This window comes from Zonotrichia leucophrys, chromosome 14 (genome assembly GCF_028769735.1).
Source record: "Zonotrichia leucophrys gambelii isolate GWCS_2022_RI chromosome 14, RI_Zleu_2.0, whole genome shotgun sequence".
Lineage (NCBI taxonomy): Eukaryota > Metazoa > Chordata > Aves > Passeriformes > Passerellidae > Zonotrichia > Zonotrichia leucophrys.
The window spans coordinates 16,453,734-16,468,707 of record NC_088184.1 but is presented as its reverse complement, the minus strand read 5'-3'; the positions used below and the strand labels follow the sequence as shown (position 1 = coordinate 16,468,707).

Sequence of the window (14,974 nt, the reverse complement as noted above, 5' to 3'; positions counted from 1 at the left end):
GTGCTAAATGGTTCAGACAAGTCTTGGCTAATCAGATTATAGGCTTTTTCAAAACTTCCTGCAGGCTAAATTTGGAAAAAGGCTCTGCGAGCCATCTCTTGAATGTCATCTAACGCTGTTTTGGGTAAATTCACTTGATTATCATTCTGATCATCAGGAGGGTCACCAGTCATCTTAGACATGACAAGGGTATGAAGGTCTGCATCAGTACTTTGTCTATAAGTGGCTAGTACCCTTGTAAGCAGTCTTTTCCATTTGAGTTCCCATATCATATATTGTGAGTCTGTGAGAATTTTACTAGCAAGATTTTTACAGTCATTTGGTGTGAGTGTATGTCCTTCCAGGGTACTTTTTAGCAGTTGCTTAAATTATGGGGAGCAGATACCACTGTCCCTTATTGCTTTTCACAATTCTTTTATCTCATGAGGTGGGATAGCCATCCCGGCCCCGGCCCGCTCCTCACCGCCAGTGACCCAGCGCCCGGATCATCCCCCATTTTACGTGAGCTGAAGCGCGAGGGCTCGGTGGGTTGGGCCGCGGCTCAACACAGCTGCCGCTGTGAGGGCAAGGGCGACAGGACTCTGGGCCAGGGGGGGCCCCCAAACGGCACCACAGGAGGCAGCACAGTGACCGCAGATGGCGTGCTCGGCGTTCACCAATGCCGACGTGAACGCTTTCACAGGTTGTGTTGGAGGAGTCCATTTTATTCTGTATTACATACACAGAATTGCCAGGTATTACTATAACTATGCTTTTGTCACAACTCAGTGATTTCATTGCACCTTTCTGCCATATTCTGACCAACTTCCATTTAACCTGACAGCCAAAGACGACATCGACCTTTGAACACGAATTGGTGTAGTGGTATGGTCTGCACTGCTGTGGCAGAAAACGTTTCTTTTTCCGCTAAAGTGTGTCCAGAAATCTTTTTAGCATATAGATGAAATAGCATGTTCTTAATACTGTATTTAGTACCTTTCTTAAAACACCTTGCAGCACTGGTCTTGAGCTGGTTTATATTCACTCCAACTTCTACCACACTTGATCAATAAAAATAGCAAAAGCTGGGACTAGGCGCAGAGAATCTTTAAGTTCGTGTCAAATACTGGTCGTACCAAAGAAGTGTTACAAATGTTGTCAGAAACAAGCTAACTGTTCTCATAATGGTGTGCCCTCACTCTACTACAATGTGTTTGCTTTAGGGCACAAATTGAAACAAAGTCAAGAATACTCACAAGAAGGCAAATCATCTATGTGGCATAATATGTGTTCAGTTTAATTTACATTAGGTACCATCCAAGTTTCTTCACAGAGTGTAATTCCACATTCCTGTATCGCCATGGAGGTGCTCATCATCCTTTGACCCATTAAGAACTGATGCCACTGCAGTTGCCAGTTGGTGCCTTACATACTCAACACTGGAATTTCCAGCTGTAAAATTTAGTTTTAATATGACATCAGTTATTCTGGCTTTTAAACACCAAAACATTTTTGTCACAGAACTCACTAAATAATTTTGAAGTCATTTACAGTGAACTGAATTCGACTTTTGATTATAGCGTGCTAATCTGCAATAATTAAAAGAACAACTGCAATACTACCAAACAGGTAGAAATACTGTGCAAATTACACTGCTAATAGTTTAAACGTGCAGATAACATGTTCTACAAAATTTTTGTATAAGTTTTTTCCCAGAAAAGTTTCTCAAAGCAAAAAGAAAAAAATATTTTGTCAATAATTTTAAGCTAATTTAAGTAGCTCAAAGGTTCTTTGTTTTGTTGAAGTGCCAATTCTGAACATATAACTGTAAAAGAAAAAGATATATGTATTTATGTATATACATGTATTCCTGGACATTAAATTCTCCTTTGACAAATAGTTCATGTAATAAAGGGCGTGATGGTCCGGCAGGAATAAGTAAAAACAAACAAACAAACAGAAAACCAAACAAACCTCTCCAAAAAAAAATCAAAAAACAACTTATCTGGAATTAATCCAGATAAGCCATGCCCCTTCACAGCCAGCACCAGTCTCTTCTACTAAAAACTGCATGTGGTATGGTACTTACCTAACAAAAATCAAAGAGAGGGGAAAAAAGAAACAGGCAACTTCAAAAAGGGAAAAAAACAATCCAAAAAGATACAGAGAAAACTTCAAGTGTTATAAAAGAAATCAAGCCTTGTGGTTAAAATACAGAAGTGGAGTTACTTAACAGACACCTCTGTTCTATTAATGATGTAATATCAGTTTCCTTTTGAACTGGCACCTTAAGGACGGGAGACAAATTTCAGTTACAACAGCAGTCAAAATTTTTCTATAAAGCTAGAATTTCAAGTCATCAACAGATATTTTAAGGACAAAGTAAGTCCTTGTGGACAGGAATCAAAATCCAAGTACTTATTAAAAACTGTCTACTGAATTTTACCTCCAGATATGCCAGATTATTTAACTGTTATTGTGACTGAAAACAGCATTAAGGTATTCACATTCTGAGCAGACAACAATGAAAAAGAATCATACCGAAAAAACTCACCAAGATTTCCTTTGTATGCAATACCATGCTGACCTAATAAAACTCTAAGTTTTTTTATTTCTTCAGAAAGTTGCTTGTATTCCTAAGAAAGAAAATACATTAAAAATAGCCCTTCCACTTTTCAAATACATACCTAGATTGGGAGCTTTTAGGAAAAAAATGCCTCTCTACACAGCTGTTACATCTCTCGGCTTTGAAGAACTTAAAATGCTTGTTTCAGGAACATAGAGCAGATTTTAGAAAAAGATACATGTCTGTATTGCCAAAAGAGGAACCAGCTTTTTTCAAGCCCAAGAGTAAAAATTAGAAATGCTTTCTGTAACTATTTCAAATCTGTCTTGTAAGTAGCATTTTATCACAGAACAAATCTTAAGTTTGCCTCAGGACTACCCTTATTTTATAATTATCGTAATTCTGCCATCTGGAAATTTGTACATTCTTCAACTCTTGGCCTAGTAACTTCATGTTCTTGCTCTCAGCAGTTTCTGTTACCTTACAGACAGGGATTGCTTAGTTCCATTGAGATTCAAAGTATGTCCCTGAAATCTCAGAGAAGCCCCTATTTTTTGCTGTGTTTTGATGTTTAAGTAAAGACAGAGCAAAAGAATAAGTATTTAAGATTAAGTGTTTACCAAACCAGCCAATTTATGTCAATTAAGCTATGATGAAGCCAGAAAAAGAAATAGAAATTATAAAATACTGTATTGATAATGAGTGAAAAAATAATCATGTGACTGTTCCAGCTCTTATGAGATCAAAATGGTGATCTTTACATTGAAGTATATTCACCTTAACCATGGTTTTATTTGATTATATTCATTAATTACTACGTGGTGTTTTGTCTTTGCTACCTTTTGCAAATAAAAAGAAAATAGCAACTGCCTCTCTGTATTGTAATAAATAAATTCTCATCCATGCTCTTTTTCTGATGGTCAGGTTGTGCTCTTCTAGGCTGAGCACGCCTTCTGCCTCTATTTTCCCCATTCCAATTCTGTTGTAGAAGAACTGTTCACATACACAAGAGTCATTCAGAAATAAATACAGCCATTCTGCCTTTTACTTGTGCAACAGCCAATGCATTCTTCCACAAGTCTGGGTAATTATCCACAGAGATAATTATCCACAGAGAGAATTAAAAGTGTCAACATTCTTGAGATTGGTTACACATTTATCTTCACTAGTAATTTCTTCCTGTCTCCAGACTGATATTCCCCAGAAAGAGTGTTCATAACCCAAGCGCATACACCAATTCCTTCATAACCCCTATCTTCTTACTGGCCATTCATTTTTGCTGGTTTGTTTTTGACTTAGGGCCTATAATAAAGATACCGAATCACACTACATGCAGGCTGTCACATATTGAAACCAGAAAAGATAACTCCATTAAGAGATTCAGCTGAACACCAAGGTGGCAATTCCACATTGTAAACATAATGCTCTATACCTTACTGCACTTTTCCACTGTTTCAAATTCCAGAGTTATTTTCTTACTCTGTTTTTCAACTTCATTTTCTTCTGTTGTTTTTAGAAGTCCTGCTTCCTCAAAAATCTCTTTCAGAATTTTTTTGTAACCCTAGAAAAGAAAGTTTCCAAAAGGTGACAGATCAATCTATTCAACTCTCATCTCTGCTTGCAGTTTGCACTGGCCATTCCGTGTCCTCCAGCTTCATTACCGTTTCATATAGCAGTTACAGAACACAAAAATTCCTATTTGCATACTGCAGAATAAATAAAGGAGAAACTACATACAGAAGCCAGGTTTGGCTATTTGACAGTAATATTTTTTTTTACCACATAGAGTTGGAAGAATCAATAAACCTGGTCGGTTATTAGTTCATCGTACAGTAGCTGCTCTGCTTCGTCCCACTTCCTCTGCAGTGCTTCAGTCAGAGTTGGATAAACTGAAAAATGGAAGTCAAACCACATAAGAACCAGGAGCACTATCCTGCATTAGTTAATTCCTCCTCTAGTATCACGCAAGAATATTAAAGAACTCAATGCTTCTTTACAGTACACAGTCTCCACTGCTTTCAAGAGCTGGGCTTACGCTTAAATTGCACTTCATGCATTTAAAGTTTCTGGAGAATGACCAGAAATTTTTCTTATTTCCAGATCCAGGGACTAATATTCCTTTGGTCAACGTAATTCTAATGGAGCTTTTTTGTAATTTAAGTAAATTGGCAGATACTACAGAGCTTATTCCTACAGTCCAAGAAAAGGAAAGGAAAAATAAAAGTAATTCACTGGGTCTACACTAGCAATGACAAAAAAAAAAATTTAATCCCCAAAAAAAAAATTAGTTGAGAAATACCTAGGTGTTATAATGACTGGCATTTTAAAAATCACTTCATATAATATGTTAACATTTAATACTAATTTATACTAAGGTACTAACTCAACCTAAAAATGGACACTCTGAAGACAGTGTATATGCTAGCTATTCCACAAAGAATTTTTTTTTAAATTTTACCTAAAAGTGAGTGAGGATGGCACACGAGAGGAGTCTCAAATGTCAGAGAGTAAACACAAGTACTTGGCTCAGACACATAAGCCAATTTATTGCTCTTTCCACAAGCAAGATGAACCTAAACATCAGGAAAAACAAAGATGAGCAAAAAATGTCTACATGAAACACCATCACTGATCTATTTGCTGTGTTCCAATGCTAGTAGATGCATTTCTGTACATATTGTCATGTCAAAGCTTCCAGCGCCTTTTTAAATTAAAAAAAAAAAAAAAAAGAAAAGAAAAAGCATCATAGCAAGCACATAATCCATTTATTTTATCAAATGTGAAAACTGTTTTGTCTAATGGGAAATGATTCTCCCCACCAACCATTGTTCCTTGGACTACTAAGTACTATATTTTCAGCAGAATGAGAGTAAAAAGGACAGTGAATAGGACACCTTAAGAATCTCGTTTAACATAAGCACAATCTTCTTAAATTTTATTTCTGACCAGTGTGCTAATTTCAGAATATAAGACACATCCAGACTGCAGAGAATTGTTTTCATCTTTAGATTTGCAGCACCAACATTTTTTGTCTTCAAAAGGAAATGCCAGTGAAAAATTCAATCACAATATCAAAGGTCATACAAGAATATGAATTCTTTCTGCAGTTTCTATGGGAAATAAAGATGTTAAGCAGGCACCTCCACTAGAGTATAACATTTTCACCATGGCCAGGATATGGCAGCCAAGTTGGCAGCAAATTGCAAGAAATTCAACAAGGTGAAGTGCTGGGTAATGCACTTCGATCATAACAACCCCGTGCGCTGCTCCAGGCTTGGGCAAGAATAGCTGGAAGGCTGCCTGGTGGAAAAAGACGTGGGAATGCTGGTTGAAAGGTGCTACTCATCAGACTTGTGCTCCAGACCCTTCCACAGCTCCAGTGCCTTTCTCTAGACATGCTCCATCACCTCAAAGTCTTTCTTGAAATGTCCCTAGTGCTTGTTCTAACACCATAGCTTCTCAGCATGCTACTGTTAACTGCCGAATTCTTTTCCCTCCTTTTTCCTGGATGTTTTTAATAGGCTGGCATCTTGAATTCTGCAAAGAACTCTTTCTCTTTATTTTGCCTGACACACATTAAAAAGCACTGTACTGTATTTCTAAGGTAATAATTATACAACTCTTTCAAGGAAAAAATGAGTTGTAAGTAACCAATGAGAATACATAGGTAAATATCCTCAAAATTTTATCCTGATTCTAGCTTTCCTCCTCCAGTCATTCACACAGTCACTGAAGGAATTCATCTTTATGTTTTCTATCACAGCTTAAATGATGACTTCTTCAGTGTAGGAATGTTTCAGTTTGTAGTCTCACAAGTGTTTGCAGAGTCATGCTGTCTGAATTAGCATAGTTTAAGTTATTTTACCTTTGTCTGTCTGCTCTTAGTTTCACAGGAGTCTCCTTCCCTCATCCACATTCCAACAAATGTGTTATTGTCAATTTCCCATTCATGCCAGATTCTGAAAAAAGAGGACACTAATTTGTTTTAAGTTACTGGACAGAAAAAGATGAACCCTCAGGAAGAAAACCAAGAATACCCTTATACCATGTTCAATTTAAGTGTATATACTTAATTTCTGTTGTCTCAGGATTTCCACTTCCTACAGCCAACACCTTGGAAGCCGTGTAGTTTGTTATCCATGTTGCTATATAGGACACATCAAGAGCACTTTTTGAGAGCACAGTTTTGGATCCAATTTCAGTTTGGAAACCATTTGCAGTTAGAAATCTGTGTTTAAGTCTAGTAAAATAAAGTTTATAGATCAATCCCACAACGAAGTCCATGAGGCTAAGTACCCTGTGCAACTCAGTTTGATTGCAGGATTTTTAGTGCTGATGAGAGCACCTACAAACGCTAGTCTACTTCTGCTAGTCCTAAAGCAAATGATACCCTCAGCATGGTGATGTACAGTTTCCTCACATACCCGCTTACTGTTTTGCACAAAGGAGAAAAAGAGATATCTATATTCAAAATATCTAGAAAAGCAATGGTCTGGTTTATACTAAGATTTATTTTAGGTATTATGATTTGGTGGTATTATGATCCAGGGTATTTTTAAATACTTTGGGATACTTTTTTTTGGTTATACATTGAGCATTTTATAACTTTTTATATTGTTTAACTACCATTAGGCATAAAGCACTCCTTTTCATTTTGTAATATTTGTACTTAACCCAAACTGCAAATAGTTAATGGCCATGAAATCTGTGTTAATATAAGCTGTAGTTAGACATTATTGAATCTTTCACATGAACATATCCCACTTGCAGTTGGCAGGGGTTATTAATCAGTCTCCAGCAAAAATAGGAGGTTAGTATTTATCAACTAAAAAAAAAAACCCTGAATTTTTCAAGACAGGGTATATTTAAGTATAGTGCGTTGGGAACTACCATGATCTAAACTGACCAATGCAAGAATCTTAGTTTTAAAACAGCCTCATTTTTACAATCTATGAAGTGGCCTGCTGACAACATAGCTAAAACGTAAAAAGTCTAAGTGCCTCACCCTAAAATCCCACTATACGCATTCCATCGAAAAGTTTGCTCATGCTGAGTGACATTATGGAAAGGACAAAACTCATACTTGTACCTTAAAAGGAGAGAAAAGAAACAGAAAATAAGAAATGCTTCAGATTGGAATAAATAATAGTTTATTCCCAGTAAGTATATAAACAAATATCCAAATCCATTACTCACGTGGATTCCACAAAACTGAAACACTTGCCAGCAAGCCTAAAGAGATGTGCAGGGCCTAAAAACATCACAAGAGATGACATAAAGGAAAAAGAATGTTTTGGTTAAATTTAAGCAAGCTACTGTGGTGACAAAATTGTGAGGAGTACGTGACAAATTAATTTTCTGCTGTACATAAGGAAATTTTTATCTTTCATATGAATTACTGTAAGTTCTCACTAGCACGATACTGTATTGCATCACGTTCTTTAATGCTGTTCATTCTCACTACCCAGTGAAATAGATAAGCTTAATTTGACAACAAAAATGAGAAACCTGTGTAAAAATAAAACATTTGGAGGTGAAGTCCATAAAAGAAGTCATCAGTGCTGATCTTGCCAAAATCTAATGTTGAAATCACTGAAACTCTTGCTTGGCATCTGTCTCCAAATTCATCCAAACTCTGAAAGTTTATACTAGCAAAGCTCATTTGGTCAAAATGTTGACAGTGCTCCATATTAAAGTTTCACTGAGATTCTCAAACTGGATTTTTTTTTTCCATTTGCCTTCATGGTCTGATCCAGGTAACATTCAACAAGATAAAACTTCTGCCGTCAGACAGGTCAGCAGATGCAATTCTGTTCTTTTTGTATTGACTACAAGGCTTGTTGCCAAGGAAATCTAAGACTGGAAACTTGTCGTTAAAAAGAGGGAGAAAAGTTCTGAACTACGTGCTAGAGAAGTACTTCAGTATCTCTCGTATGTGGAAATTTACCTTGGAATTACTAAATATTAATAAGGAAAGAAGAAAAGAGATAACAAAGCAAATAAAGTAAAACCCCATCCTGGACGCTAATTCCCCACTGTCAGGATTGCGTAGGTACTTTTTCCAAGAATCTAGACAATCAATCCTACAAACAAAGGTCAGACTACCAGAGACACGCCCTCCAGAATGCTTTAACTACTGGGATACAGGGATATTGGGATACAGGCTGGTGCTCTTTCCCAAGTATTCTTCTGACTGCATGATCTTGCGTTTCATTCTAGAGATGGGCTTGGCCAAAGGGTTTGCTCCTCTACTACATGAAATCTGTGCCTCAGTGATTAGCATGATCTCCCCGCAAATGAAAAACAGCAGATGTGAATGTGTCCGTAAGGAATGCATTAAACTCATGTCTCCCTTTCCAGGGCAGATGCTGTAGAAGAGAAACTACCAGAATTATTACCCCAACTGTTTTGTAGAAGAAAAGAAAAAGGATGGTTTCCATGCTAAAGAAATAATCGTGCAAGACAGGGTTCCATGCACACTCCCAATTTTTGGCTACATGTAAGATCCCACAACAAAGAAAGAAGGATTTCTGGTGTGCTGTCCTTTTTTCCTACTACTTTTGGCATGTTACCATTCAGCATTCTATTACTAATCCCATTTCTAACTATATCACATTTCACATGCAGTACATGCAGAATTATACACTTGAGTTTATAAAATGTGACAAGAAACATTAAGCATAATCACATTCAATGTCATCATACCAAAATGCCTTTCTTGAATCTCAACAAGGTTTAAATTTCTGCCTAAGGTTAGCAGAGAGACAAGAATTACTCCCTTTTGCTTAGTCTTTGCCTTCAGTGTTTATCTGCTCTCCTCTAGAGATGGCCTAGAATTTCGTACATTCCTGTCCATTTTGCTTAAGGGGTGCATTTATGTTGCAACATGGAGGCTGCATATGAAACTCTGCATATGAGCCACTCTGACTGGTTCCAAGACTACTCTTAGGACTTTTTTTCTAAAACTATTTTTGGATAGTAAGTACTACCAGACCACAGGATGACTTTTATATGATAATCTCAATGACGTTGAGGATTGTGTCAAGAAAAAAAGAGTGTGTACTATGGGTCAAAAGGATCTGTTACAGGCTAGAAAAACACAGAATAAAACGTATGCACAGTCCCATCACAAAAAAAATATTAACAGCACCGAGACCTGGAACCACCAGTGAAGTTAATATACATTTTAATCCTTCAGGAGCACAATGAAATATATTTGCCCGTGCTTAATTTCCATGATGCTTAAAGAACTACACGCGAAATTCGGTTTTCTATACATAAAGTCGAAACAGACTACTTGCACTGCAAACAACTGTTGCTAAATAATGAAAACGGCACCAAAAAAAAAAAAAAAAGGTAACGGTTGCATATACCTGATACTGCAGACGGGGACATCTTTGGCTGCAGCCTATTTGTTTGAGGCAAGAATGGGTTATTCAACCTTTCAAAAGAAGGAAAGTTAAACGTTTAAGGCTGAGTTGTGCATCTGGGTGTCCATACATCCTCCCCTACCTGTGTGTCTCAACACCGACGGCCGCTGCCCGCGGGACAACAGCGGGGTCTGCGGGAGCGGCCCGGCCCGGCCCCCCATCCCCATTGGAAGAAACGGGCTAGAGCGTGCACGACGGCAAACAGACCCGAACCCGTCGAGTGAAGGTGGATCACGGGAAGACCCGGCCCGGAGAGCAGGCGGCCACGTACCCGAACGTATTCGGCTCCTCCACGATCTTCATTTTTCCCGCCGAGGCGAAGAGACCTGCTAGGAGAGAGCAGTTGGGAGCGGCGGGATGGGCGAAGGGATCGGCGCCCCCGCCCGCGCCGCGGCCCCCGTACCCACCCAGCGCGGCGCTCAGCGCCGCAAGCAGCACCCGAGCCGCCATCGCCTGCTCCGCGGGAAGCGGAAGTGCGTAACGCCAGGGGCAGTGTTTCTGCTGAGCGCGGCCATGGAGCGCGGCCGGCGCGGGGGCCGGCGCGGGGGCCGGCGCGGGACTCGCAGCCTCGAGACTTTCGCGGCGGAAGCGGAGGCCGCGCTGACAGGTGCGTGAAGCGACGCGGGCGAGGGCAGGCGGGTCCTGCCGAGCTGTGCCCCGTCACCGTTGGGCATTGATATACACCTGCTGTTTTCAGCTTGCCTGGACCGCGAGAGGGCCGCGGATGGGGGCGCCCGGGAGGCCAAATTCCCCTGCCCCCTTGCCATGTGGGAGCTCGGACACTGCGATCCCAAGAAATGCACCGGGAGAAAACTCGCCCGGAAGGGGTTGCTGCGAACCCTGCGCCTCCGCCAGAGATTCCCGGGCGTCGTCCTGAGTCCGCTGGCTACGGAGTACGTCTCTCCGGCTGACAGGTGGGGCCTCGGTGCCTGTTGGCAAAACCCGGCGGCGAGGGAAGTGGGGGAGCTGCAGACTGTGAGGGAGAGCACTTCGTTCGAATACCGTACTGATGTTGTATTAAAGAGAGCATTTTAACCAGTGATACATGGCTGAAACTCTTATGGAATAAAATTGACCTTCTTATTACGTTACACTGATGCCTGAACATGAGAAACAGAGTCGTTTTATCAAATCAGCTTAATAGTTTTACACAGCTGGTATCAGATGAGAAAAGCATCTGTAGTTCCCAATGAAAAATCCAAGTGCACGTCTTGTAGGTTAATTTCGTCAGAGCACAGCCGTGTACCTGCTGTGTCTTTTATCATGCTATATTTAAGTTCTTCGGTAGACAACACAATGTGTTAACACAATGTGCCAGCAGAATTTTTATAAAGATACACATATCAGAGAAAAGATTTGTCTTTAGAAGCAGAGAGAAGCTAGCAGAGAACCTTAATCAGAACTGTAGTTGAAAGTGTAGTTGAAGGTGTGAACATTATTATTCATCACACTTCTGTCACATTTTTAAACCTAGAATTAATCACATTTCATTTTGAAACACATGGGTAAACCTTTTTTTGCAATTTGTATGTTTGGAGGAAAACCATGCTACTATTCTTTCTCATTGAGTCTGTTAGAGGTTATTGTAAAGCATATGGGGTTTGATTTAAAAAACCAGGGGATGTATGCCAAGTTTGTTGCCAATATAAAGCAACAATTGGAATTCTCACTTCATCAGTATAATGGTAACAATTTTTCAAATACAGTGACATTTCTTTTTTTCAGGCGTGTCATTGCTCAGAGTGGAATTGCAGTCATAGATTGCTCATGGGCCAAATTAGAAGAAACTCCCTTTAACAGAATGAGGGGGAGTCATCCGCGGTTGCTGCCTTACTTGGTGGCTGCAAATCCTGTAAACTACGGTCGGCCATGCAAGCTGTCCTGTGTGGAAGCTTTTGCTGCAGCATTTTGCATTGTTGGTAGGCTCAATTGTCTGATGGCAAGTATGGTGCTAGCAATTGCTACATTCTTAATCAAACAGAAGAGATGGTCTGCAACAAAACAAACTGTAATGTTGTCATATGGGTCGTCACTTTCTTGACTTTGGATCAGATTATCTAGCTTTCCTCCAGATGCGTGTTACCAGTTGCACTGAGGTATCCGTGTGGTATTCATGTCAGCTACTGAATGGGACACAAACTGATAATCCTCATTTTATCTGGATAGCGCATAATGTTAGAAAAGCCGTTAAAAAAAAAAGAAAGAACACAAATGCTTAGGCAAGATTGCCTTAATGAGAGATAGCAGCTGGCTGTTAATAGGGCGAAGTCTGGGTAAGAACAAAATAAATTGCCCTCTCTTGTGATGTTTTTCAGACTCATCACGGAACTTTGATAAAAGAAATGCTCTACCATACTGCAGACAAATCTTATCTTCTGAAAATACTGTATGGTACAATTGATCTTGTACTGAAGGGCTGAGGGAGATACTGCTTGAATCATTCATTACCTGTACAAAATACTTTTATGTAGCACTTGCTAGAAGGCTATGAACGGCTCTTGGATTCAGTTCTATGTTTCAAGTTAAACTGAAATTTGGAAATATTTGTAGTTTTTCCAGAAGTTTTAATCCCCGAACACTGAAAGAAACACTGGCAAACAGCTTTCTATTGTACTGACATGAATGCACATCCTTAACTAGAAACATGTAAGTCAAGTGAAATCTCACAGTAAAGAAGAAAACTAATAAATTATTTTCTGTTTTAGGATTCCCAGATCTAGCCACCATTCTTCTAAGGAAATTTAAATGGGGTAAGGCATTTCTTGACCTGAACGAAAATCTCTTGGAAAAATATGCAGCCTGTCATTGCCAGGACGATATGCTAATCATTGAGAAGGACTTCTTAGCCTGTGTCCAAGAAGAAAAAGACGAAGAAGTAGGTAAGAGACAAACAGAGAAACACTACACGTGCCCTTTTTCTAACTAGTTTTCTTTACAGTATTTTCCTTAAATCCCATAAAAATATTAGCAAGGTGGAAGATAAGTGCTTTGCTGATATGTGTTGTTCTATCTTTATACTGTGCTAAGTGTACCTGTTAGCCCATTTTTTTCAAGTCAAGTAGGGTGGAAATGACTAAAGCAATTTAATGCATGGAGTATTCACAGCTGAACCGTAAAGCAGTTACCCTTATTCAGCTAACCAAAATGGAAACTTAGGAGCAAAAAGAAAATACAATGCTTCCTTGTTTTCTATACAGATGTTAAAAACAGAGTATGAGTAAAAAGACTAGTAATTGAGAAGGAACTATGAAAGAAATATACGCATACAGTCAGACACCAAGTTAGTTACACATAAATCTAAGAAGGACTTTTAATAGACATATTTATGTAGTTCTCAATCAAGATGTTTAAAATCAGATCTTTTAAGAGAATTAAAATAATTTATAATAAGTACAAGTAGTTTATTCACAAAGTCTTCCAGTAATTTACTGCAATCCCAGTATTTCAGGCTGTATTCAGCTGAGTGCTTGGTCTCATTCAAGACAGCACAAAGAAAGGCAAATAATCAAGAACATATGAAAAGGGATTATCCTAATTAACATTTTCCTTTCATGGTGATTAAGCCCTTAAAATAGGTATGGCTCATACTGCAAGAAGATGGTCAATAGCATTCACTTGCTCTAAACTTTGATCTCGTTGCCATAATACTGAATTAAACCATCCTCCTGGTGGAAGCCTAACTAGGTACACTAAACTGAAGACAGCTCTTAAGAGGCAATATGGCTATGCCACTTAAAGCACACTTCCACCTACAATCCTATGTATTTTCTGGAACTGCAGAACCAAGACTTGTTTGACTTTTCTGACAGTTCTTCCCAGCTACTTCAGCCAAAGTAAGCCCAGCCCTACCCTTAACTCAGCAAGAGCTAAATCTGGACAGCTGTAATTCACTTCTCAGTGGACATCAGCTAACTAGACAGCCATTTTAGAACTTAATCAGTGTTTTCTTACCCAAAGCCTCAGAAACCTACTTATACAATCTGACCACCTCTAAAGATCTACAGGACCCCTTGCAGGGGGTGAGGGAAAACAGTGAAAAGCCTAAACTGGGCAGGCAGGACTTGGGTTATTTTCTCATCTCCCCCAGTTTCTCCTCTAACAACTATGGTAAACTTAAGAGAGACGTGAACTAGCCTTTCTGTGCCTTCCCCTCTCTGCCATTAATCTATGAAAATGAAGGAAGACCATTAAGAAAATGCTTTTTTCATCTTCTTTTTCCAGATCCATTTGATGTTGACCTAGAAAAAGAAGTTTCTAATCCCAACAGGCCAGTCAATTCCTCAGGGTAATGAAATTTAATTTAAACCATAGTTTTACTAACTATGTTATTTTGCTTTTATAATCTTGAAAAATGTTTCCAGTCTAGCACCAAGGAAAGAAGACTCTGAGGAGGACAGTGTAAGCAATTCAGATGATGCCACTGAGAGCAGCGAAAGCACTGATGAGAGCAATCCAGAAGACATAAAAATCCCCAGTAATCCCAAAGAGTTGTAACATCTTGTATAAAGAAATTTTTTTGCGACTACTTGAGTGTGTCTTGTTGACCTGTAACTTGATGCTTAGCAAACCTCAGTCTCTATGCAGGTTTGTAGGTATTTTTAGGCACGAGGTGTTTTTAGGCTCTAGGTTATTAAATTTTTAGGTAAGTATGGAACATTAAATTATTTTGTAAGGAGTCTGAAGTTTAGTTACAAGTGAAAAAATAACCCAGTATTCTAATTGATGTGTCTGGAAAGTGGTTTATTATAAACTTCATTATTAAACTAACAGTATATTAGGTAAACTTTCTTAGCTTCTGGTCTGTATTTCAATTGGAGAACATGCTATTGGCCTGTTCATTGTACCTACCACATAGGGAGTCTCTTGACTTTTTGCAGGCTTGAATCTGCCATATGTATTTCAACTACTTCATCTGTTTAGAATAAACTGAGCTAAGCCTGAAAGGAAAAAACACTTCTTGGAACTGCTTTAACATTTCAGTATGTCTTTTCAGGAACTT

At 38.9% G+C, this 14,974-nt stretch overlaps 2 protein-coding genes across 4 annotated transcripts; one reads left to right on the top strand and one right to left on the bottom strand.

The window, feature by feature from the left end:
- Nucleotides 1–1,251: 1,251 nt before the first annotated feature.
- GNPTG (N-acetylglucosamine-1-phosphate transferase subunit gamma) lies at nt 1,252–10,571 on the bottom strand. Of its 2 annotated transcripts, none has more exons than XM_064725968.1 (11): nt 10,383–10,571; nt 10,247–10,301; nt 9,919–9,986; nt 7,742–7,796; nt 7,551–7,634; nt 6,411–6,504; nt 5,004–5,118; nt 4,352–4,434; nt 3,978–4,106; nt 2,534–2,615; nt 1,252–1,431 (listed from the first exon to the last, which is right to left on the bottom strand). In XM_064725968.1, the coding sequence occupies exons 1-11, from the start codon at nt 10,423–10,425 to the stop codon at nt 1,307–1,309; spliced, it is 933 nt and encodes a 310-aa protein (XP_064582038.1). In that variant the 5' UTR covers nt 10,426–10,571; the 3' UTR covers nt 1,252–1,306. The 2 variants fall into 2 exon arrangements, with proteins under 2 accessions (XP_064582038.1, XP_064582037.1); XM_064725967.1 differs by having other exon boundaries at nt 10,247–10,304; nt 10,383–10,440.
- TSR3 (TSR3 ribosome maturation factor) lies at nt 10,310–14,926 on the top strand. Of its 2 annotated transcripts, XM_064725964.1 has the most exons (6): nt 10,310–10,582; nt 10,673–10,889; nt 11,701–11,894; nt 12,681–12,854; nt 14,197–14,260; nt 14,337–14,926. In XM_064725964.1, the coding sequence occupies exons 1-6, from the start codon at nt 10,333–10,335 to the stop codon at nt 14,467–14,469; spliced, it is 1,032 nt and encodes a 343-aa protein (XP_064582034.1). In that variant the 5' UTR covers nt 10,310–10,332; the 3' UTR covers nt 14,470–14,926. The 2 variants fall into 2 exon arrangements, with proteins under 2 accessions (XP_064582034.1, XP_064582035.1); XM_064725965.1 differs by lacking the exon at nt 14,197–14,260 and having other exon boundaries at nt 14,337–14,500.
- Nucleotides 14,927–14,974: the final 48 nt, after the last annotated feature.

Bases quoted from the DNA above. Each gene is read 5' to 3' on its own strand.
- TSR3 (XM_064725964.1), top strand. From the start codon at position 10,333: ATGGGCGAAGGGATCGGCGCCCCCGCCCGCGCCGCGGCCCCCGTACCC. The intron at 10,583-10,672 runs GTGCGTGAAGCG...TGCTGTTTTCAG, and splicing joins AGCGGAGGCCGCGCTGACAG to CTTGCCTGGACCGCGAGAGG. The intron at 10,890-11,700 runs GTGGGGCCTCGG...TCTTTTTTTCAG, and splicing joins TACGTCTCTCCGGCTGACAG to GCGTGTCATTGCTCAGAGTG.
- GNPTG (XM_064725967.1), bottom strand. From the start codon at position 10,425: ATGGCGGCTCGGGTGCTGCTTGCGGCGCTGAGCGCCGCGCTGG. The intron at 4,107-4,351 runs GTTTATTGATTC...TTTCTTTTCTAG, and splicing joins ATGAACTAATAACCGACCAG to GGTTACAAAAAAATTCTGAA. The intron at 1,432-2,533 runs GTGAGTTTTTTC...TAAATTTTACAG, and splicing joins TGCATACAAAGGAAATCTTG to CTGGAAATTCCAGTGTTGAG.